The following is a 23,893-nucleotide window of genomic DNA, read 5'->3' on the forward strand; positions in this document are numbered from 1 at the left end:
TGCATCAAAGAAGAAATTGAAAGAACAGCTTGTGTAGATGGGGGGGGGGAATCCCTTTATCCTCCTTTCCTGCCTCGATAATCTGTGTTTAATGGATAATTCTGGGCAATCTGAGGTTTTTATTTTTTAAATGTACATTTTACAGCTTTAGGTTTTTTTGTTTTTTTAAAAGAATGATAAGAATGTGAGAAAATTGAGCAGAGCCTTGCTGGACCAGACTGCCTATTCCATCATGCTGTCGCCCATCAGATCACTGAAGGAGAACTGGTGATGGGGTGGGGGAAGCCTCACAGGATAAATCGTTCCCCATGAGGTGCTTTTGTTCGGGGGGGGGGGGTTAAAGAAGTAGACAACCCTTTGCAGCAGTGCGGGTGGAGAAGGAGGAGAAGGAGGGGAGAGAGAATAGGTGGGTTTGTGCTGGGCAGAAGCGTTTAATTGGGGGAGGAAGAACAAGGGTTGCTATGTTCCCCACTTCTTAAAGGTAAAGGTAAAGGGACCCCTGACCATTAGGTCCAGTCGCGGCAGACTCTGGGGTTGCGGCGCTCATCTCGCTTTATTGGCCAAGGGAGCCGGCGTACAGCTTCCGGGTCATGTGGCCAGCATGACTAAGCAGCTTCTGGCGAACCAGAGCAGCGGACGGAAACGCCGTTTACCTTCCCGCCGGAGTGGTACCTATTTATCTACTTGCACTGGTGTGCTTTCAAACTGCTAGGTTGGCAGGAGCAGGGACCGAGCAACGGGAGCTCACCCCGTCCCAGGGATTCAAACCGCCGACCTAGGTGTCGGAGGGAACCTCAGTGCTCGGGGGCTCAATGTGGCCCTCCAGGTCACTCTACCTGGCCCTCAGAACTCCCACCAGGCCACACCCCTCACCAGCCCCACTTTACATCCTCCTGGAGGGTTTCTGCTGGGCTGGGAATGTATGCTTGAACTCTATCACACTCCTTGCCTCTCTGCGTGGGCGATGTTGTTGTTGTTTAGTTGTTTAGTCGTGTCCGCCTCTTCGTGACCCCATGGACCAGAGCACGCCAGGCACTCCTGTCTTCCACTGCCTCCCGCAGTTTGGTCAAACTCATGCTGGTAGCTTCGAGAACACTGTCCCGCCATCTCGTCCTCTGTCGTCCCCTTCTCCTTGAGCCCTCCATCTTCCCCAACATCAGGGTCTTTTCCAGGGAGTCTTCTCTTCTCATGAGGTGGCCAAAGTATTGGAGCCTCAGCTTCAGGATCTGTCCTTCCAGTGAGCACTCAGGGCTGATTTCCTTCAGAATGGATAGGTTTGATCTTCTTGCAGTCCATGGGATTCTCAAGAGTCTCCTCCAGCACCATAATTCAAAAGCATCCATTCTTCAGCAATCAGCCTTCTTTATGATCCAGCTCTCACTTCCATACATCACTACTGGGAAAACCATAGCTTTAACTATACTATAACCACCTTGTTGGCAAGCTGATGTCTCTGCGTGGGGGAAAGAGAGGGGCAAAATTGAGTCCAACGGGCAGAGGTAAAGCCCGTGTAAGTTGCACCGCCCACTTTTGTCTCTGGCTCCTCCCCCTGCTTGCATGTGTCCCCCCCCCCCCCGATCCCCCAACGAAGGTTGCCCACAAAGAAGAAAAGCTTTCCTGCCTGCAAAGCTGTAGGGAGGGAAAAGGCCCTGAATGATGTGTGATGGAGTTGGTTTTTTCCCTGGCCTGTTTTATTTTTATTTTTTTCTTCTTCAAATATCTTCTTTCCTCTATTTTAATTGAAAGCAAAAATGTCATGGAGAATTGCATTTCTCTATAAGGCTGTGTCGTGCGCGCTGGTGCTTTGGAGACCCTTCTCTCCCCCCCCCCCACCCCCCGCTCCTCCTGCCCTCCTCTGCTTTTCCATTTAGACCACATTGAGTGCTTTTTCCATTTGTTATCCCATTTGTCAAATAATAAAGGAAAGTGTAGCGTCGAATGAACCTATTAAAAAGGGACTGCGCGGGGGAGAGGGAGGCGGGCAGCGGAGCGGAAAGTGACAAAGGCGCAATCTCCCGCGGAACGCGGAAAGGGGGCTAACAAGGGAGGGAGGGCGGCTCGCTGGTCCAGCCATAGACCGGGGGGGTCCTGTGCCAGGGGATCGGGGGGGGGCGAAAGGGGCAGCCGAGGTCACCCCCCCTTCGCCTCCAAACGCGACTCTTAATTTGTTACAGTGGTACCTCGAGTTACATACGCTTCAGGTTACAGACTCCGCTAACCCAGAAATAGTACCTCGGGTTAAGAACTTTGCTTCAGGATGAGAACAGAAATCGCGCCGCGGCGGCAGCGGGAGGCCCCATTAGCTAAAGTGGTGCTTCAGGTTAAGAACAGTTTCAGGTTAAGAACGGACCTCCGGAACGAATTAAGTACTTAACCCGAGGTACCACTGTATTTGTAAGCTTCTGGTCGAATCTTGAACTAGGGTTTCCATATTTCAAAAAGTAAAAACCAGGACACTCCTAAAGTTGTTGAACGTTTTTTGTTTTGTTTTTTTAGGAAGACCAAGGGCTTTTTTTTCTTTTAAAAAAATGTTTATGGGTACTCCCATTTTGACTCAAGAAAAATCACCATTTTATAGTTCAAAGCGGGGGAAATAAATGCAGTAAAATGGACAAAAGTACAAAGATTCACAAAATGTTTAGGAGCATATGTCCCCCTAGGAAAAAAGCACTGGGAAGACCTCCAAACTGTTAAGCTTTTTTTTTTTAAAAAAAGAAAAAAGGTAAAGGACCCCCGAAATTCGTTGTTTTCCATGTCAATTCTGCCTTTGAAATCCTGGTAATGTCCAGATGTATGGCAGCCCTACTTAAGCAGAGGGTCAAGATTTGGGGGTGATTATTCTTATTTTATTTTATTTTTTTTATTTATTTTATTATTATTTATGGAATTCGTTTTATTTTGCCCAGCGCAACCCAAAGCAGCTTACAGCCAATGGGAACCAACCATTGGAGATATATTGCCCCAAAAATTGGTTTTATATATATGTGATCTTGGCAGCTGGAATAGTCATAGAATTGCAGGGTTTGAGGGGACCCCAAATATCATCTAGTCCAGCCCCCTGCGCCGCAGGAATATTTTGCCCAATGTGGAATTCGAACCCACGACACTGAGATTAAGAGCCTCGTGCTCTTTCCAGCTCGATGGAAAACAGTTCCAAATCTTACACTGGGCGCTTGGTACGGCTCACTCTTGAACGTAGTCACAATGGAGAAAATCACACATAATTGGAGATTTCGACAGACGCTTTTTGTATGATTTGCCATCCCTTTATTTCATATACAATGGAAGCATCAGTTTCAACACAACCTGGTGAATCACAAGCCTGGTGAATCTGGAGCGATACCTGATGATCTGACACCGTCAATAGTCTGTACTTGGACTTTGTTATTTTTCACCCATGTGCGACTGGACTCATTCTGTGTGCCTGTTAGATACAGTCAGCCCACAACTTAGCACGCGGGTTAGATTCCGAAGATTGTGCTTAAAGCCCAAATCAGTTACAGTAGTACCTCGGGTTAAGTACTTAATTCGTTCCGGAGGCCTGTTCTTAACCCGAAACTGTTCTTAACCTGAAGCACCACTTTAGCTAATGGGGCCCCTGCTGCCACTGCACCACCGGAGCACAATTTCTGTTCTCATCCTGAAGCAAAGTTCTTAACCCGAGGTAATATTTCTGGGTTAGCGGAGTCTGTAACCTGAAGCGTCGGTAACCTGAGGTACCACTGTACTGATGGTCTGCTTTAGAGTATGAGACAAGTCAAGGAATCACTGAGAGAGTGCCCCACACAAGTACATTTTACAGTGGTACCTCGGGTTAAGAACTTAATTCATCCTGAAGCAAAGTTCTTAACCTGAAGCACTATTTCTGGGTTAGCAGAGTCTGTAACCTGAAACGTATGTAACCCGAGGTACCACTATATAGTCAAAACACATTGGATGGAGCGGCAGCCGAGATTGCCAAAGCCCTTTTTCCTGGACGCCAACCCCTTCCCCACCCACTTTTAAATTTTAAAATATATATATATTGCCAAACACTTAAATCTGAACACGCACAAGTTAAATATACATATGTTGTGGGTCTATTGTAATTGTTATGCTCTTTTTAAATTTCATATGTTGCTGTGTGTTCTCTCTGTGTTGTATGTATTATAAAATGAAATTTAAAAAAATCTTCACCCCTCCCACAAAGTTTTCTTTTGGGGAGAACCACATCTGTTGAATTTCAACCTGTTTCCAAGCTGTTAGAATGAAGCCAGGCGGAACCTTGCTGCCCTTGTAACTGCTAATATTGCCCCTAGTTTTTTGGGGAGGCCTCCTGGTTCCCAGTGCTAATCCCATTCAGAGTAGACCCATTGAAGCCATAGAATTATAGAATTGTCGAGTTTGAAGGGACCCCCAGGGGTCATCTATCCCAACCCCCCTGCACTGCAGGAATCTTTCACCCAGCTCGGGGCTTGAACCCACGGCCTTGAGATTAAGAGTCTCACACTCTACCAACTGAGCTATGAAAATCTACTCGGGTTCATTACCTTGCCTTCTCTGACTTAGATGGATTTTAATAGTGCTGCACTGTTTTTATTATCTACATTTTAATAGATTCGTTCTTTGAATTGCTTTAATTCTATTAGAGTTCCATTACTTTTCAATGGCGTTAGCTTTTTGTATTTTCTCTGTGTTGATTCTATTTGTGTAAACCGCCTTGTCTGGGGGAAAGGCAGAGTAATAATAATAATAATAATAATAATAATAATAATAATAATACTATCCCCAAGAATTTGATTTGTCTGCGTTTTATGTTCAGAATGTTGAGCCCATCCTTAACCCTTTGCCACCCACCCTGCTCAGAGGAACTGTCTCCATTTCATTCTTCACACGTTTCTTTTCTGTTTTCTCTGTTTCCCCCTCCCCTCCTTGTGGTTATTCCCCTCCCCACTTCCTTTCTCCATTCTGCCACACTTCCATTTCGTTGTCTCTCGGCCTGGGGGAAACCAGGTACCGAAGGCTGAGTTCCGAAAGGTAAGGCCTGGCTTAGCCACGTGTCTTGTTATTGCACCCTGCGAGACCTAGGCTGGCCCATCTCACACCGCAGCATGAAATCTAGCTGCTCAAGGTGCTTCAAAGAGAATGGGGTGGGTGCGGGAGGCGCTTTGGCTACCGCTTCATAGCTGCCGGTCGCTGTGTCCGGATATTGCTCACAGGTGCCGCCTACCTCCCAATTTTGGGGGAATTTGCAGGTCGCAGGCTCGCCAATTTGCTGCTCCCGAGTTGTTGGCACGCGCCACCTGAGCTCATTGCTAGCGGGAGTCACGGTTTCGTGTTTCTTATGCACCCCATTGCCACAGCTTACTCACTCCGGGTTCTAGCCAGTGTTCTTCCTATTCAGAGTAGACCCATTGAAATGAATGGCCCTGGATGTTTTAGGCTTGCATTGCTGCATGCATCCCAGTCTCCAAGCTGTGAGAGATTCCTGCAGTTCTGGCACTTCCCCAAAGTTTGGTTTCCTGGGAATGAAGATCCGTGGGGATTGCTGTGTCTTTAGGATATATGGTTTTATTTACACATCCATACAACCTGAGCTTGCGGCATTGACATCACAAGAGATCTTGTCTCCCTATTAGGGTTCCAGGGACGCCCCAAACTCAGCTTTAGGTCCAGCACAGAGCAAGACATTCCCACCTTCCAGCATCAACCAACCAACACACACACACACACACACACACACACACACACACAGACACACACACATACACACACACACACACACACACACACACACGGCCTATTATTCTCCATTCTAGGAGAATGGAGGTTTGGAAAACACCCATCCATTTGTCTCCACGGCAACAGAGCAACCTCTTTAGACATGTAAATGGTGGTACTTAACTGGCCAGCTAAGGCCATCATCTCACAAAGGAACTTGGCTGACCGGTTCAGTGGCCTCTTCTACTTGATTCTAAACATCACATACATAGGATCACAAGCCTCGAAGGGACCCACAGATATAATCCAGACTGACCCTCCAAACCTATAACAATTCATTTCAGTGTTCTACTCTGAGTAGAACTTAATTGGATACAGTATTTCTGCTTCCTTTTTTGGTCTTGCTGTCTGCCCCCGCCAGCAGTCTAGCCTCTGCATTGTGTACTAACTGGAGCTTCCAAGCGCAGTCCGAGCAAGAGCACATTGCAGTAACCCAGCCTCCAAGTTCATATCCACCACAGAGCTTGTGGTGGTGAACCTGGATCTCTATCCCTCTTTTAAGTCCCCACAACGAACCTGTGAGGTGGGCTAGGCTGAGAAAGGAAGACCAGCTCATGGTCACTCGGTGGGCCTCAAGGGATTTGGTTTGGTTTCCCACACCTAGTCTGAGACTCTAACCATTGTACCATCCTGCTCTGGAATGATCGTGTGAAAATAATGATAAGCCAGTGTGGTGCAGTGGTTAGAGTGTCAGACTAGGACCTTGGAAGTCCAGGGTTCAAATCACTGCTCAGCCATGAAGCTCACTGGGTGACCTTGGGCCACTCACTGTCTCTCAGCCTAACCCACCAGAATAACTGGAGCGTCCAGACCAGAAAGAGACAAGGCATTTGAAACCATGAGCGACTTTCTCAGGTCATCTGTGCAAACTTGGGGAAACGGCCCCACTGTTCTCTGCTGGTCTAGGAGCCCCTGGGAATGTGTGACTACAGCCTCTGCTCTCACAACCACCTCCCTCGCTTTGTGGTCTGCGTTGTCATGCATTTGTTTAGGAAAGGCATGGCCAAACTCGGCCCTCCAGATGTTTTGGGACTACAACTCCCATAATCCCTGAACACCGGTCCTGTTAGCTAGGGATGATGGGAGTTGTAGTCCCCAAACATCTGGAGGGACAAGTTTGGCCATGCCTGGTTTAGGACAAAGGCAGGCCAAATATTATCACTGTAGCCATGGTGTGTTGCAAAACACTCCGTTTGTCACAAAATGTGCATTGCCATTTTGCAGAGTAACAGTGAGTACAGGAGGCAGGTCTCTGCTCCCAAGGTGCACACAATCTGAATTTTGACAATTGTTCTCCTTCCTCCCACCCCACCCCCCCACAAAAAAACCAGAGGGCAAAAAAGCAGGTAAGTGACTATGAGTAGTTGAAGTCCTAACCCCCACCTGGGAATAAGCTCCATTGAATTCAATGGGGCTTACTTCTGACTAGACATAGAATCACAGCCTAATCCAACCAAGCTTAGACCACTGAGCTGCTTTTATCCCATGCTTCTTGGCTATTTTTAAAAAAATTTGTTTTAATGAAGAAATGTCTTATTGTTTGTTTGTTTACTGTTGCGTTTTAAATGTGCAAACAACCGTGATGCATTTGTTATGGATGGTGTGTGTGTCTTAAGATAAACACGATGCATTTTTTAAATACTTGAGGGTACTAACAGCAGCTGCTGTGATCAGTTAGTGGATTACTTTGGTTTTGCTTCAGTTGAGAGGTGGAGGTGGAGAGGGTTAAGTCAAAGACTGCATGGAAGGGAAGGGGTGGGGTGAATTTGAAAGATGAAGGTCTCTCTCTCTCTCTCTCTCTCTCTCTCTCTCTCTCTCTCTCTCTCTCTCTGGGCTTTTGGGTATGGCTCCATAGCCAAAAGGGACACGGGTGGCGCTGTGGGTTAAGCCACAGAGCCTAGGACTTGCCGATCAGAAGGTCAGCTGTTCGAATCCCCGCAACGGGGTGAGCCCCTGTTGCTCAGTCCCTGCTCCTGCCCACCTAGCAGTTCGAAAGCACGTCAAGGTGCAAGTAGATAAATAGGTACCGCTCCAGCGGGAAAGTAAATGGCATTTCCGTGCGCTGCTCTGGTTTGCCAGAAGTGGCTTAGTCATGCTGGCCACATGACCCGGAAGCTGTACGCGCTGCAACCCCAGAGTCGGTCACGACTGGACCTAATGGTCAGGGGTCCCTTTACCTTACCATAGCCAAAACCGCTTGCTTTTCATGGATGCTGGAGGTCACCTAATGTTCCTGGAAGTTAAGCTGGCAACAGATTTTTGTCAGGGGTCTTTTGCAGCCCAACTGGAAGATGTTAAAGATTAAACCTGGCACTTTCTGCAAATCAGATGTTCTGCCAATAAGCTGCCAATTTGCCTCTATTGTGGGGAAGTTTCAAATGGCCACCCCCACCCTCTCTCTTGCCCCATCTTTGTGCTAGCCAGTGTGGGGCTTTTGTCTGCCTGTGTTTTTTTCAAGGACATTGACAGGACTATGCTAGAGACTTCTTCTCTGTGTGTTAATTTGTACAGAATCCAGACAGATCATCTAGCACAGGGCAAATCCTTGGGGCTGCAGTGCCTGTTCTGGAGGCTGACATTTTAAAAGCCTTCAATATTTCAACAGAGCCTGGGAACTTCCCCCCCATTCTTAAAAAATAAAAATGAGCTCAGCTTTCATTCTCCTTTTGATCTTCCCTCCAATCATTTTAATCTCTGGCTGTCTAACATCGATTTAGAAATCCCACCTGCATTCTGAAGCCACCCAAATCCACTGGGATCCTTTTCATTGTGCATTTGGGACGATTTGTGCTCACAATGTTATCAGGGCAGTTAGACACAATCTCACTTCCAATACTATCCCAGCCTGCAAAAGTTTTGGGGCGGACAGACTGCTTTGTTCCCGATCGGCTCATGCCCCGTAAAGCCCCCTGTGACTTTTCATATCATAAATGTTATACCTTGGCTTGTGTCAAACCAAATTCTGTTCAGAGTTAGTCCCATTTGAGTGAATGTAGCCAAGTTACTCATGCCCATTCATTTCAATGGGTCTGCTCTGAAAGTTGGTAGACACAAATCCATTACCGTACACTTTAGGGGAAATGGCTTGCAAAAAGAAGCATCTATTAGCAGAAACATGCCCTAAAATGCTAATGCATTTTCATGAGGACTAGAATAGGGGTGAATTTCAGGGTGAATTTCATTAGGAATTTGCATTTTAGGGAAAATTGCTACTAATAGGTGCTTCTTCTTTTTTGCAAAGCAATTTCCCCTAATATAATCTGCTTTCATTATATATAGATAGATGATAGATAGATAGATAGATTATATATATATATATATAAAATAGTTATGGATATAGATATAGATAATTTCTTACATTAACAGCCTGCTTTTTCCCTCCAAGAAGTTCAAGATGGTGTGCATAGTTTCCCCCCCTCCCCATTTTATCTCTACAACAACCCTCTCAGGTAGGCTAGGCTGAGAGAGGCAGTAACTGGCCCAAGATCAGCCAGTGAGCTTCATGGCTGAGTGAAGGATTTGAACCCAGGTCTCAGTCCAGCACTCTAATAACTGCTCCACACAGCCACCAATTAATGCACACTTTACCCCAGTGAAGTCTCCTAATGACTCTCAGAACCCCTTGACAAACTACAGTTCCCAGGATTATTTGGGGGGGGGGGAGCTGAAGCAGTGGGTGTTTAAAGTGGCACATTTTGTTTCTGAATGCATAGTGCTGGAGCAGCCTTCGCCTCTTTCATGCTATAATTAAAGTAGGGGGCCTCTCAATGGCTCCGTCAGGTGGCCAGAAATGACATCAGGGGGACACACACACACACACACACACACACACACACACACACACAAACACATACACAAAGAAACAACACCGTCAATCCATTTACCCCTCCCACGTCATTTCAGAAAGGCCCATTATGGCTTCCTTAGAAGGTAATTCAATTGCAGCAAAATCAAATTGCTACGCAGGGTCTATTTCACGGTTGTTTTCTGGGAGGGAGAAAGAGGCGGCTTTTATGAGCATCTACACACACACACACACACACACAACCACATTGCAGACTCTCCGGTTGTGCAATCAAGCAAAAAGCTCTGCTGAGCTAGTGAAGCCTAGGAAAAGAGAGAGAGAGAATGATAATTTTTTTCTGACATAGCCAACCATTTTCAGAGAGTCAAAAGGCCAAAAGAATGGGAAGGGACGCCTCCGTTCTTGCCCTGTTGTTGTTGTCGTTTAGTCGTGTCCGACTCTTCGTGACCCCATGGACCAGAGCACACCAGGCACTCCTGTCTTCCACTGCCTCCCGCAGTTTGGTCAAACTCATGCTGGTAGCTTTGAGAACACTATCCAACCATCTCGTCATCTGTCGTCCCCTTCTCCTTGTGCCCTCCATCTTTCCCAACATCAGGGTCTTTTCCAGGGAGTCTTCTCTTCCCATGAGGTGGCCAAAGTCTTGGAGCCTCAGCTTCAGGATCTGTCCTTCCAGTGAGCACTCAGGGCTGATTTCCTTCAGAATGGAGAGGTTTGATCTTCTTGCAGTCCATGGGACTCTCAAGAGTCTCCTCCAGCACCAGAATTCAAAAGCATCCATTCTTTGGCGATCAGCCTTCTTTATGGTCCAGCTCTCACTTCCATACATCACTACTGGGAAAACCAGAGCTTTAACTATACGGACCTTTGTTGGCAAGGTGATGTCTCTGCTTTTTAAGATGCTGTCTAGGTTTGTCATTGCTTTTCTCCCAAGAAGCAGGAGTCTTTTAATTTCGTGGCTGCTGTCACCATCTGCAGTGATCATGGAGCCCATGTTCTTGCCCTATCATGGCCCATATTTCCTTGCTGTCATATGTTAGGGCAGCTCAGAGGGGAAAATGGCCAAGGGCACCCATTCAACTCTCTTTCCTGGCCACTCTCTTTTCTCTCTCTCGTTCTCACGCTGCCACCCCTTCCTTCTCCTCCCCTCCTCCCCAGCCACATGAAATTAGGCCAGAGGACTGCGTGAAATCAGGCCTTCGGGCCACAGGTTCACCTGGCGTAATGGCGGGTATCCATTGGCAGATGAGACTGCAACAAAGTGTTGCAGCGTGCAGCGCTCCTGTTTACAGCTCCATTCTGTCAGCCATGCCCTCTTCCAAAGTACTTCAGTCACCATTGTGTAGGCCAGGGGTCAGCAAACTTTTTTAGCAGGGGGCTGGTCCACCATCCCTCAGACCTTGGGGGGGGGCGGACTATATTTTGGAGGCGGGGGGAGAATGAATTCCTATGCCCCACAAATAACCCAGAGATGCATTTTAAATAAAAGGACACATTCGACTCATGTAAAAATATGCTGATTCCTGGACCGTCTGCGGGCCAGATTAAGAAGACGATTGGGCCGGATCCGGCCCCCAGGGCCTTTGTTTGCCTACCCATGGTATAGGCACTGCACATGTTCTGTTTTTTGAGGGGGCTTCTAGACATCTCGACCTCACCCCCGCCAATTCTTATCTACCCTTTCATGGAGGGATATTGGCGAAAGTGCAGTTTAAGGAGGATATCGACAAGCTGGAAGATGTGCAGAAGAGGGAAACGAGGGTGATCAAGGGTCTGGAAGCCAAGCCTTATGAGGAACGGTTGAGGAATCTGGTTATGTTTAGCCTGGGAAAGAGGAGATATGAGAGCCATCTTCAAATATCTAGAGAGCTGCCACATGGAATAATAATAAAAAAATAAAATTTTATTTACACCCCGCCCTTCCCAGTTCAAAAACCAGGCTCAGGGCGGCTGACAACGAATTTAAAACACTTAATTATAAAAGCAGCATAAAATACAGTATAAAAACATGAATAACAAATCAATTTTGGGGAAATCAGCTTTAGAAAATCCCCAGGGCTAGCTGGCTGAATTGGTCCTACTTGGGCCAGCGAGGAGGCCAGGGGAGAATTAGCTGTGGGGTCTCAGAGAGGGTAATCTTCATAAAAGGGGAGGGGGAGGGAAGAGAAGGGAAATAAAAGATCAGGCTGAATTCAGATTAAAAGCCAGGCGGAATAGCTCTGTCTTACAGGCCCGACGGAAGGAGGTTAAATCCTGAAGGGCCCTAGTCTCATGGGACAGAGCATTCCACCAGGTCGGAGCCATCACTAAGAAGGCCCTGGCGCTGGTGGAGGATAGTCTGACTTCCTTAGGGCCCGGGACCTCTAAGCTATGGTTATTCATGGACCTTAAGGTCCTCTGCGGGGCATACCAGGAGAGGCGGTCCCGTAGATACAAGGACCCCAAGCCACAAAGAAGATGGAGCAAGCTTGTTTTCTCCTACTCTGGAGGGTTCAGGAGGGACCTGAACCCGTGGATTCAAATAACAAGAAAGGAGATCTTGACTAAACATAAGGAAGAACTTTCTGACAGTAAGACAGTGGAACAGATTCCCTCAGAAGGTGATAGATTCTCCTTCCCTGGAGATTTTTAAGCAGAGATTGGGTGGCCATCTGTCCTGGATGCTTTAGCTGAGATTCCTGCATTGCAGGGGTTGGACTAGATGACCCCTGGGTTCCCTTCCAGCTCTACAGTGCTGTGATTCTGTGATTCCTCTTCCACCCCTGGAATCCAACACAACACCCCTGGCTTTTGTTATTCTGCTGCCTCTGCTTAATCAGGTACACCCACCCCCTCTCAGGATCCTGCAGTCGTGTGGCAACAAAAGGAGCATGTTTGCACATAAGCAATTATCAAAAATGCCAGAGCCCCGTAATTTGGTACCTCGAGAAACTGCTCAGTTACTTAAGCTGAGAATTAATTGTGAGTTGGAAGGAACCTAGAATTAGCTGCCAGAACAACAGCAAGGCTGTAATTAATTATCTAGGTGGTTTATTGGATTCTACCCAGAATCGTGGCTTTGGAGAACAGCGATGGATCGCAGGTTTCCATCCACAACTGGGAGAACCCAGGATGCCGTTTCCGGGCTTGTTTGAAATGTGGCTGCTTTGCCCATCCTTCTCCAGCTCTCAGTAACCTTGGCCTGGTTTGGAAGGAAGCGACTCGCGAGTAGAGCATCTGCTTTGCGTGCAGAAGGTCCTGGGTTCAATCTCTTGATTTCTCCAGGCGGGGCTTGGACTGCCCATCGCCAGACACCCTGGAGCAGGGGTCAGCAAACTTTTTCAGCAGGGGGCCGTTCCACTGTCCCTCAGACCTTGTGGGGGGCCGGACTATATTTTGGAGGGGGAAAAAATGAACGAATTCCTATGCCCCCAAAATACAGTGGTACCTCTGGATGTGAACAGGATCCGTTCCGAAGCCCCGTTCGCATCCTGAGTAGAACGTAAGACAGGTCTGTGCATGCGTGGGTCGCGTTTTGCTGCTTCTGCGCATGCGCGTGACGTCATTTTGAGTGCCTGCGCATGCACGAGTGCCGAAACCCAGAAGTAATGCACTTCGTTACTTCCGGGTCGCCACGGAGCGTAACTTGAAAACGCTCAACCTGAAGCACATTTAACCCGAGGTATGACTGTAACCCAGAGATGCATTTTAATTAAAAGGACACATTCTACTCATGTAAAAACACGCTGATTCCCGGACCGTCCGCGGGCCAGAATTAGAAGGCGATTGGGCCGGATCCGGCCCCCCGGCCTTAATTTGCCTACCCACGCTCTGGAGAGTCACTGCCAGTCAGTGTAGACAAAACTGAGTTGGATGGACCAGTGGTCTGACTTGGTACATGCCAAGTCAAGCCGTTTTATTGCAGTTGATGACCAGTATCAAAACAAAACAACCATTACAAAATGTAAAAGCTCAAGGCCGAATAAAATAATTTATTAAAAAACCACATATACATGAAAGAGCAGTTCTGGGTGGACATTTATCCGTCAGAAAGGAAACCCTTCTGGCCTAGGAGGGTCAATATGTTATACTAATCCTGGGAGCTAATCACTGGATGTCGTGTTTTAATAGATGCTGCACAAAATTTGGCCACCCGTTGTGTTATTCCGGGATTGTTGTCTAGGAGCAGCAGAGTGGCAAGAAACCAAAGTGAGGGGATGTGTGTTTATTATTATTTTATTTATTTGCAGGAATTCCCCCTTTATAACCTGACATTCTCTCTCCCTTCTCTCTTTCTGTATCTTTTTAAAGGGACTGAAGCCCATGGATCACAACGGACTCTCGGACCCATATGTGAAACTACACCTGCTTCCTGGTGCCAGCAAGGTAGAACATGGCCCCCTTTTTATCTGGGGTGGGGTCTTCTCCAATGTGGCCTCTGTGGGCACTGGAGCATTCTCACCTCACAAACACCCCCGGTGCCCACTCAATTTTTAATTAAAATAAATTAAGATGGGGAAGTTGAGGGGGCTTACCTGCTTTTGGGGAGGACTGCCTGGAGTGCGTTTTTTTTTGTGTGGGGGGAGGTTCTATCTGTGAATGTACAAGGCATTTTGCCTCTTAATTTGGGGGTGGGGGCTGTTCCAAGAACCTCCACCTTTTCTTCTGGGAAATGGGTATTTTTTGTGGTGCTCGCGACAGTTTCTTAGTTTTCCAAATGTACGTGAAGTTTTGGGAGTGGGGTAGGTTTTTGCAGGAGCAGACTGGGGGTGTGAGGCCCCCCCCCATGCAGCAGGTCTTTCTAGGAGTAGCTGGAAAGGCACCGCAAGCCATTGGAAAGTTGTGAGGCTCTCTCTGGCCTGCAGTCTTAACTAGGGTCCAGTAAGAACGAAAACAATAAAGATAATGGGATTACCTAACCATTAGGTCCAGTCGTGGCCGACTCTGGGGTTGCGGAGCTCATCTCGCTTTATTGGCCAAGGGAGCCGGCGTACAGCTTTCGGGACATGTAGCCAGCATGACTAAACTGCTTCTGGCGAACCAGAGCAGCGCACAGAAACGCCGTTTACCTTCCCGCCGCAGCGGTACCTATTTATCTACTTGCACTTTGACGTGCTTTCGAACTGCTAAGTTGGCAGGAGCAGGGACTGAGCAACGGGAGCTCACCCAGTCGCGGGGATTCAAACCGCCGACCTTCTGATCGGCAAGTCCTAGGCTCTGTGGTTTAACCCACAGCGCCACCTGCGTCCCAACGAAAACAAAAGTTTTACCATATTTTGAAATGGCTTTAAAATGCTTCATAGGAAGTGATTCTTCAATGAAATGGTTGTTGTTTATACTAATAATTATATCCAATCGCATTCTAATCTAAATAGACCCCCCCACTCCCCGGGATTACTCGACCCAAGTTAAGTTGTGCCCGCCAATTTCTCTGGGTCTGCTCTGTGGAACGGTGGTCCGAAAGCTAAACAGACAAGTATTGATTTTCAGGGGCTTCCAAGCAGATGGTATATGCGTGTGTCTGTGTGCCTGAGATGCTAATCTCTTCCCACCTCCCTCGATTCTTAGAAAACGTGGCGGATTTTTCAGGTCACATTGCGAAGAAGCCAGGGAGCCCCAGTGCTTTGCAAGCTAATTGATAAATGATTGTGGAATTACGTTTTGGGGAGGGCGCTGTCAAGGTCGAGGCATGGAGAGGAATGAAAAACTATAAATAACCCTGGAGGAGTGAAGGGGAAGCAGGGCAGCGGGGTGGGGGTGGGGAGACAGTCTGCGTACACCGGGAGTCGCCAATTTAGCTCCCTCCAGATGTTGCTGGACTCTAATTCCCATCAGCCACAGCAGCCAGCGTTGGTCAGGGATGATGAGAGTTCCTATCCAGAAACATCTGGAAGGCCAGAGGTTCCCCACCCCTGATTAAAAGATCCCAACCCAACCCAGCCTTTCTTCTACCAGATGTCTCCAGATGTTGTAGGACTCCAATTCCCATCATCCATGCATGGATGATGGGAGTTGGAGTCCAGTAACTATTGACAAACCTAGACAGCATCTTAAAAAGCAGAGACATCACCTTGCCAAAGAAGGTCCGTATAGTTAAAGCTATGGTTTTCCCAGTAGTGATGTATGCAAGTGAAAGCTGGACCATAAAGAAAGCTGATCGCCAAAGAATGGATGCTTTTGAATTCTGGTGCTGGAGGAGACTCTTGAGAGTCCCATGGACTGCAAGAAGATCAAACCTCTCCATTCTGAAGGAAATCAGCCCTGAGTGCTCACTGGAAGGACAGATCCTGAAGCTGAGGCTCCAAGACTTTGGCCACCTCATGAGAAGACTCCCTGGAAAAGACCCTGATGCTGGAAAAGATGGAGGGCACAAGGAGAAGGGGACGACAGAGGACGAGATGGTTGGATAGTGTTCTCGAAGCTACCAGCATGAGTTTGACCAAACTGTGGGAGGCAGCGGAAGACAGGAGTGCCTGGTGTGCTCTGGTCCAGGGAGTCACGAAGAATCGGACACGACTAAACGACTAAACAACAACAACAACAGCTATGCTTTGCCTTCATAGTTGGAGGCAGCAATGCTCCTGAATGCCTGTTGCTGGACCCCACAGCAGGGAAGAGTAATCTTCTTCTTGAACCCTGATTGCAGGTTTCCCACAGGCAGCAAGTTGGCCATTGTGAAAAGAGGGTGCTGGACGAGATGAGCCATTGGACTGATCCAGCAAGCTCTTCTTTATGTGCTTAGGTTCTTAACTTGGATGGTTTTAAAAAAGGATTGCTTGGGACTGCCTGCCATTCCTCTGATGTAGCTGACGTGGCCACCTACTGGTGGCCGTGTGAACTGCAGAGCCTGATGACACGTTACATTTCTATTTATATAGGGAGAAATGTACTTGAAAATATGTGCAGATCTTCATCCGTCCTGAATGTAGCCTTGAACCAAATGTTGCCAGTGACTTTCGGAAGCTCCTTGACAGAGGAAGCTATCCTTCCTTGTAACAAGAGCGGCATCTTTTATTGCTCCTGCTATTAACTTGACATGCTAAATGCCCCCCAGTTTCCCCACTAATGCAGGCCTCACCAAGTAAAGATGATAAATGTAAGCCGCTGCCGAAAAATGTTCAGTGGACAAGTTCTTATACATCGATTTCATCAGAGCTCGTTACCTTGAAAAGTGGCCCGGTCGGGGAGAATCAACTGTCTCGCTTTACATCCAATTAGAGTGGAAATTGGATCTCTGTCCGGTTGTCCTCCTGATGCGGCAAATTAATGGGGAAGCCCAACCTGGAGGAGGAACCCGTGGGCCGGTTCCCCTACCGCTGCCCCTCCTTGCAAAATGATGCATCCATCTCCACTCTTGATGGAAGCTGACCTGTCTCAGGGCGGAAGGATCGGAATTAAATAAATTCTGTTGAGAGCTATCTGTCAGGATTCAGGGCCTGAAAGGGGAAGAAGAAGACGGATGAGGTGCAGGGAAGAGGGAGAGATTGAAAATGCGACTTGACTCAGAATCAATGACCGCTTCTCCCCTCGGGTTGTGCTTTGATGGCAAAGGGAGACTTCCTGGTGGATGAGGAAGGTTACCAGCTACCGAAGGACTTTTAATTTCTGTTTTAAGTAAATGAGCTGTTGGCGGGGATTGGTGTAGTTACATCAGGGCTGGGGAGACAGTTCTGCAGCCCGTAGAAGCCAAGGAGGTGTGTGCACAGGGGCAGTTGAATAGCTTCAGCCCCATCTTCCATCTGCTGCAGTTGTGCATAGAAATCCGCTCCACTTCCCAGTGGGGAGGAGCTGCGGTGGACCGCGTGGCCACCCACTCCCCACCGGGCAACGGGGGATCCCGGCCACGTCAGAGCCCAGCCAGCCAATCCGCTGGCTGGGGGTGTGTGGCAGGGGCCGTTTAAACGGAGGAGCGAGCCAGAGGACTTCCTCTTTGGCTCACTTCCTCAATCACCCGCCTCCCTCTCCATTTTACAGGTTAGGCAATGGCCTTGCTATGGACTTCGGTTGGTCGCCTTGGTTGTCCAAGGGGCCTGGTAGGAATTTTTCCACTTGGCTATTGGCACTGGCCACTTGGTTTTCGCCTACCTCGTAGCAATCGTCACAGCTTTGTTAGGGCCGCAGTTAGGCATTGTTTGACCTTGTTTGGGGGAGGGGAGGTGTGGCCATCACCTGCCCCTCCGTGCTTAAGGGTATTCTGTTAAAGGAATCCGGGGGTGTTGATCTAGTCTGAAGCCCGGCTCGGGGGCTAAGGCCTTGACACGACCCCGACGGGAACACCAGGGGGAGCTTGAGTTGGTTCACATCGACAGGGCTCCCCCTACCGGTGGCTCACCCCTACTGGACTTCCTGCACAATGGGCAGGAGTCAGATATAGTCAGGTCCAATCAATTCCTAAGCCAATACCGCTCACATTCTGTAATTTCAATAAAGTTGTGGCCAAAATTTGCCCAATAACATAAACCTAATATCCGTGTCCTTGTGTGAGTTATTCCCAACGAGGGGGTGGCTGCGGGGTCTCGACACGCAATTGCAGCTCCAGTAAATGAAGCATATGCTTCGTTTTAGTCCATTTTAATTGTGATTCACATTTCTACCCTACTTTTCCTCCAAGAAGCTCAGTGCAGCTTACCTTCTGCATTTCAGTGGGAGGGAAGTGTCAACAACACAGAAAATAATGTAATTATTTAGGTAACATTTACAGACTTTTTAAAGTGAATATCACTCCTGTTTCCTTCTATAATTTCCACTCCTGACCGCAAACACACTTGCAAATTGCAAGGCCTTCCTCTCCTATCTCCATCTCCAATGGAACTGTCCAATATTTCCTGTTTCCATTTCCAGCGCCATCGTTCAACATCCCTAATCTCTATAAACCTTGCATAGAACACAGAACGGCAATATTTAATCATGCAAGTAAAGGGGGAAAGCAAGAAAACATCAGCCTCATTAAGAAACACTCCTTCGCGGCTTCTCAATCATGTCTCAATAAAAGCTTGCATTTTTATTTTTATTTTTTAAAAATGGACCAAATGTGCCAAGGCAGCCATTTCTCTTTATGGTAGTGAGAAATCATTATGCCAAGATCTAAGGATATTTTAAAGGCCTGCCAACTGCAATATATTCTCATCACTTATGGTCTCTCTCTTCCCTGAGACGGTGGAATCGCCCCTAGCTGGCTCCTGAGTCCTGCAAGGACTTTAGTTTGTCTGCCTTCCTGAAGTCTGCCCTGCCACTCAGCACAGCTCTTCCCTTAAAAATAAAGCAAGGTACTAGTCCTCAAATTTCTGAATGACTTCATTGTCTACAACTTTATTAACATCTATCTACAACTCTACTAGCATCTCTCGGTATTGTGAATATTACCGAACTTACCTTTTGTTGGTATCTTCATGAACTTATCTAATAGACTGAGTTGAGCATTTGAAAAGTCTATTGAAACCAGACATTATAAGTTCATTTTAGGCTGGGTAGTTCGCAAGTCTTTGCATTGCATTTTTCTAACAATCCGGCACAAGGCATATTCACACCCTTTGTTATCTCCTCTTGTTTCTGCTGCCTGCAGGCGAATAAGCTGCGGACCAAAACCTTGCGGAACACCTTGAATCCGACTTGGAACGAAACCCTGACGTACTACGGGATCACCGACGAGGACATGATCCGCAAAACGCTCAGGTGAGTGAAACCCCCGGGGCTCTATCGCCTGGTGGCCCCAAGGAAATGGCCAGTTTTAAAGATGTGTTCTGTGTGTACGTGTGTGCTATCATACCACGGTTCTGCATGGGAAGAACAATGGTTCGCTTCATACAGGTATGGAGAACTTCAGGCCGGGCAAGGCCTGATGTGGCCCTCTGCGCCTCTCTTTCTGGCCCTGGCCTGCCCTGTGGGCTGCTTTCGGCTGGCTGGAATGTGTGCTGGAACCCTGATAATACATTTTGGTTGCCTGGAAGGATACAGAGTGGGGAGGGCAGTTCTGAGTGTGTGCAGAAACTAGCCTGCTGTACCAAAACAAAATGGTCGCTTGTGGCTCCACCCACTTTTCGATCTGGCCCCGCCCACCACTGACATGTGGCCTCCGGAAGCTTGCTCAGAAGGAACTGTGGCCCTCAGGCTGAAAAGGCACTCTCCACCCTTGACATAACACATTTCTTAGCCGCCTTCCAAAAACACAGAGTTTTCCCGAGGCGGCATTCAGCATGTAATAAAATCAGCTTGAATTGCATATTCAAAGAATCAGCCAGCCTTCCACAAAACTGGCACCTGCCAGATGTTTTTGGCCTACAATTCTCATTAGCCGCAGCCAGCCGGGCAGGTGAGGGGATAACTAAGCACAGAACAATTAGGAAAGATCTACCAACCTAATCTGTTCCTTCTGTTAAAAGCAGTGATAAGGAAGATCTGGATCAGTGGTTCCCAAACTTTTTTGCCTGCCCCTTTGGTTCTATAAAGTCATCCCCTGTCCTCACTACCCTACCCTGTGAAAAGCTTTATTATTTTTAAAATAAATTTATTGTACCAGCCCAAGGCCATGGCAAACCCACACAATCGGTTTGAAATATAACTCAAGCGCTTGTAAATAAAAGCAAAGACCATATATTGGAAGATAACCGATAGCAGGGATACGGTCACAGCTACACAAACTGAGTTTCAGGTTAGGCCTTCGAATCGCCCCTTACAATTTATGTCTATTTTAACCGGTGCCTCCTCCCTAATATTTTTTGCCACCAGAGCAAAAGGGGGGCCAATTTATGGGTCAGGAAGGCACTGTTGTCGCTCAACGGCCCATGCAACCGTTCTGTCAGAGAGAACCCGCTTTCTTGTACAAACAGGGATTTTAGAAAGTGCCTCGCTGGATCTGCGTATAAGGGACAAGTCAACATATCATGGGAAATATATTCCACCTGAGGTTGCCCATAGATAAAAGAGGCTGTCTGTATACAGTATCTTATTCTAATGATCATCCAGAACAGAAGAAGACATCACTTGAAATCGCAACTCAGTAAAAGCTGTAAAAAAATAATTAAACACAGAACAATAAACATCTAACATCCTAATCTACTCCTTCTGTTAAAAGCAAGGATATAGGGAACCTCTGTGTTAGTGGTTCCCAAACTTTTTGGGGGGGCACCCCTTGGTTAATAATAATTTTGTTTTTTATACCCCGTCCATCTGACTGGGTTTCCCCAGCCACTCTGGGCAGCTTCCAGCATATATAAAAACGTAATAAAACGTAAAACGTTAAAAACTTCCAGATACAGGGCAGCTTTCAGATGTCTTTCCCAGTGCCCCCTACCCCACCCCATAGAAAGCATTATTCAGAATAGCAGCTTGCGTGACCCACTATGGAAGACAACGACACAATAAAATTCGAAACAGTAACAATGAATTGCACATTTGTTCAAAATCCAATTAAAACTGTTTTATTAATTCAACAAAATTGACTGAACTTGATCCGGTATGCCCTGCAATTACCAAAATTACTGGCTAGCTTGTGACTTGTGACAAGACTAGGACTAGCCGCCTGAGAAACAGTTTCTATTCAAATGCGATTTTGGTTTTAAACGCAGTGTAAGGTAGTCTCGATGGGAGTATATTGTATTTAATTATGGGGTTTTTAGGGTTTTTAGGGGGCTAACCAGGCTAGGATAGCTGGGATAGCAGGTTTGTTGGTTTCTGAATGTCTGATGTAGATTTTCAATTTCGTTGTTCTGTATGGGACAATGACAATAAAGATTATCGTATCATAACTCAGAATCGCAACTACAAATAAATGTGGCGAAAAGAAAACAGCTTTGGAAGCAACTGGAGCAGTAAAACTTTAGCCACAAAGTGAGGGACGTGTTTTGCTCCAGGCTCTAGCCTGGTTAATTGCAAATAAGTGGTCAACAGACATGGAGGGGCCCATCTGCTGCCCCCTTGCCCCCTAGGGAATCCCACCACCCCAGGGAATGGCACTCACTTTGGGGACCCTCCGCACTGGTTAATTGATAAATTCAGAGTCATGAAATTGTGATGGGCAGAAACTGCGCCTGGGTTCTGTGGCATTCTGAGTCGCAGACGTTATCTGCTTTCTCATCTCGTCCCGTTCAAAGCAGCATCTCTCTACGGCGCAGTTTGGGATTCCATTCAGATCCTCGATAGAGCCATTAAAATCTCCTTTCTCAGCAGCAGATCAGGGCAGCATTCTTATTTATCGAGGGCCATCATTTGCACTTGCGTCGCTGCTCTGGCATCAATCAGCGTCCCCTCCTGAGAAGGGTGCTTGATTTATAAGCCACCTGGCTTCAGGAGACAGCTTCTGAGGATCTATCTTATGAACACTTCATCACCTTAAAGGTTCGCAATTCATCAGCTACTATGTGCAAGGATGTGTGTGTGTGTTTACACAACTGGCAGCAGCAGAGCTGGAATTAAACCTCTTTCCCCTCCCCAGATCTGCTAAGTTTATTTTCATTTTTTATGCTTCTAGCTGAAGAAACAGTTCATCGATTGCAGATTCTTAGGCTAAGAGGAGTATTAGATTTCAAGGAGAGCTGAGCAAGCAGGGTGGTTTGTGAGACCCTGAGCGAGCAGGTCAGGAGAGGACCAGACTTACCGTATTTTTTGCTCTATAAGACTCACTTTTTCCCTCCTAAAAAGTAAGGTGTGTGTCTAATATGTGTGTGTCTAATGGAGCGAATGCAGGCTGCGCAGCTATCTCAGAAGCCAGAACAGCAAGAGGGATCACTGCTTTCACTGCGCAGCGATCCCTCTTGCTCTTCTGGCTTCTGAGATTCAGAATATTTTTTTTTCTTGTTTTGCTCCTCCAAAAACTAGGTGTGTCTTGTGGTCTGGTGCATCTTATAGAGCGAAAAATATGGTATATAGCAAAGCTGTGTCTTGCCACTGCATTAAAAAAAAATGTTCTGTTGTGAGGCCCTTTAAATTCTGCGCCCAGAAAAGTGCTGTTCTGCAACCGGGATCATTTCTGCAAGTCAAGTAAAACTGCATAGATTCTCCAGTGTTGCAGAATGTGTTCTTTGCTGGTGGTAATTGTTGGCCAGGGCTCCAAAGCTGAGTCAGTGAGCCAGATGGATTGCTCTCTTAAAATGTTGCAATTGACTGTAGCAGTGCTTTGGTTAATCAAACAGCATATTTTCATTTGGATTGCTTATAAAATAATAATTCAGGAGGAGGGGAACATTTAGGGAACTTGCCTAGTCCCCCTAGTCCACTGACCGCACACCGATGGTACTAATGCAATCTGCTGGCATGAGGGTCTTCAGGAAATGCAGCGGTTAATCTTAAATACAGCTACAGCAATGGCAGGTGCCCTAATGGCCAAAGCTTTGCCATTGCTGATTGCTGATCTGAGACTGTCACACCACCTGACTACCCTATACAGTAATACCTCATGTTACGTTTGCTTCATGTTACGTTTTTTCAGGTTGCGTCCCATGGTGACACGGAGGTACCGGAAAGGGTTACTTCCGGGTTTCACCACTCGCGCATGCGCAGTAGCGCTAGATTGTGCTTCGCGCATGTGCACAAGCACCAAATCACACCTGCGCAGATATGGTGCTTCAGGTTGCGGGCTGTTCATGTTGCGAACGGGCCTCCGGAACGGATCCCGTTCACAACCAGAGGTACCACTGTGTATATAAATAGGAGCTCGGCTAGTTTATCTTAAGGCTGAGAGCATTTCTGCAATTTCTCGCTATGCACCATAGGGGGAACCATCTGCTCCCTTCTCTTTTGGCAAAAGCTCATCAAACTGCAAGTAGATAAATAGGTACCACTCTGGTGGGAAGGTAAACGGCGTTTCCGTGCGCTGCTCTGGTTCGCCAGAAGCGGCTTAGCCATGCTGGCCACATGACCCGGAAGCTGTACGCCGGCTCCCTCGGCCAATAAAGCGAGATAAATGCTGCAACCCCAGAGTCGGCCGCGACTGGACCTAACGGTCAGGGGTCCCTTTACCTTCACCTAGACCAGGACCCAAACTTGGGTCTCCGGGTGCTTTTGGACTACAAATCCCATCACCCTTGGCCACTGGACCTGCTAGCTAAGAATGATGGGAGTTGTAGTCCCCCCAAAAAACACAAGTGGAGACCCGAGTTTGGGAGACAACGTCCTAGAACCAAGGTGGCAGGCGAAGTGTCTCTGCCTCCTGAGAGGTGGTGTGGACCAGAGAAATGCACACACATCAGGCAGGCAGTACTACTCCTAGTGTCTGAAAGCGCTGTGTTCGAGAGAGGCTCTAACAAATTGGAGAGAGAGACAAGGACAGAGAGGGAGGGCTGCTGTGGAGGGAACAGAGGAGATGCGAAAGGATCCTCACTCACAATTTGCCCCCACTCTTGGCAGAGGCCCCCA

The 23,893-nt window shown here is 47.4% G+C and overlaps 1 protein-coding gene across 1 annotated transcript in view; it reads left to right on the plus strand.

The window, feature by feature from the left end:
- The window catches only part of DOC2B (double C2 domain beta), a 139,844-nt gene that overhangs the window by 46,972 nt on the left and 68,979 nt on the right, over window positions 1–23,893 (plus strand). Inside the window, exons 3-4 of the mRNA XM_083587876.1 lie at window positions 13,856–13,930; window positions 19,107–19,216. Of these exons, the coding sequence (XP_083444002.1) occupies window positions 13,856–13,930; window positions 19,107–19,216 (185 nt within the window). The remainder of the gene's footprint in view (window positions 1–13,855; window positions 13,931–19,106; window positions 19,217–23,893) is intronic.

Source organism: Podarcis filfolensis (assembly GCF_964270895.1).
Source record: "Podarcis filfolensis genome assembly, chromosome: 15".
NCBI lineage: Eukaryota > Metazoa > Chordata > Lepidosauria > Squamata > Lacertidae > Podarcis > Podarcis filfolensis.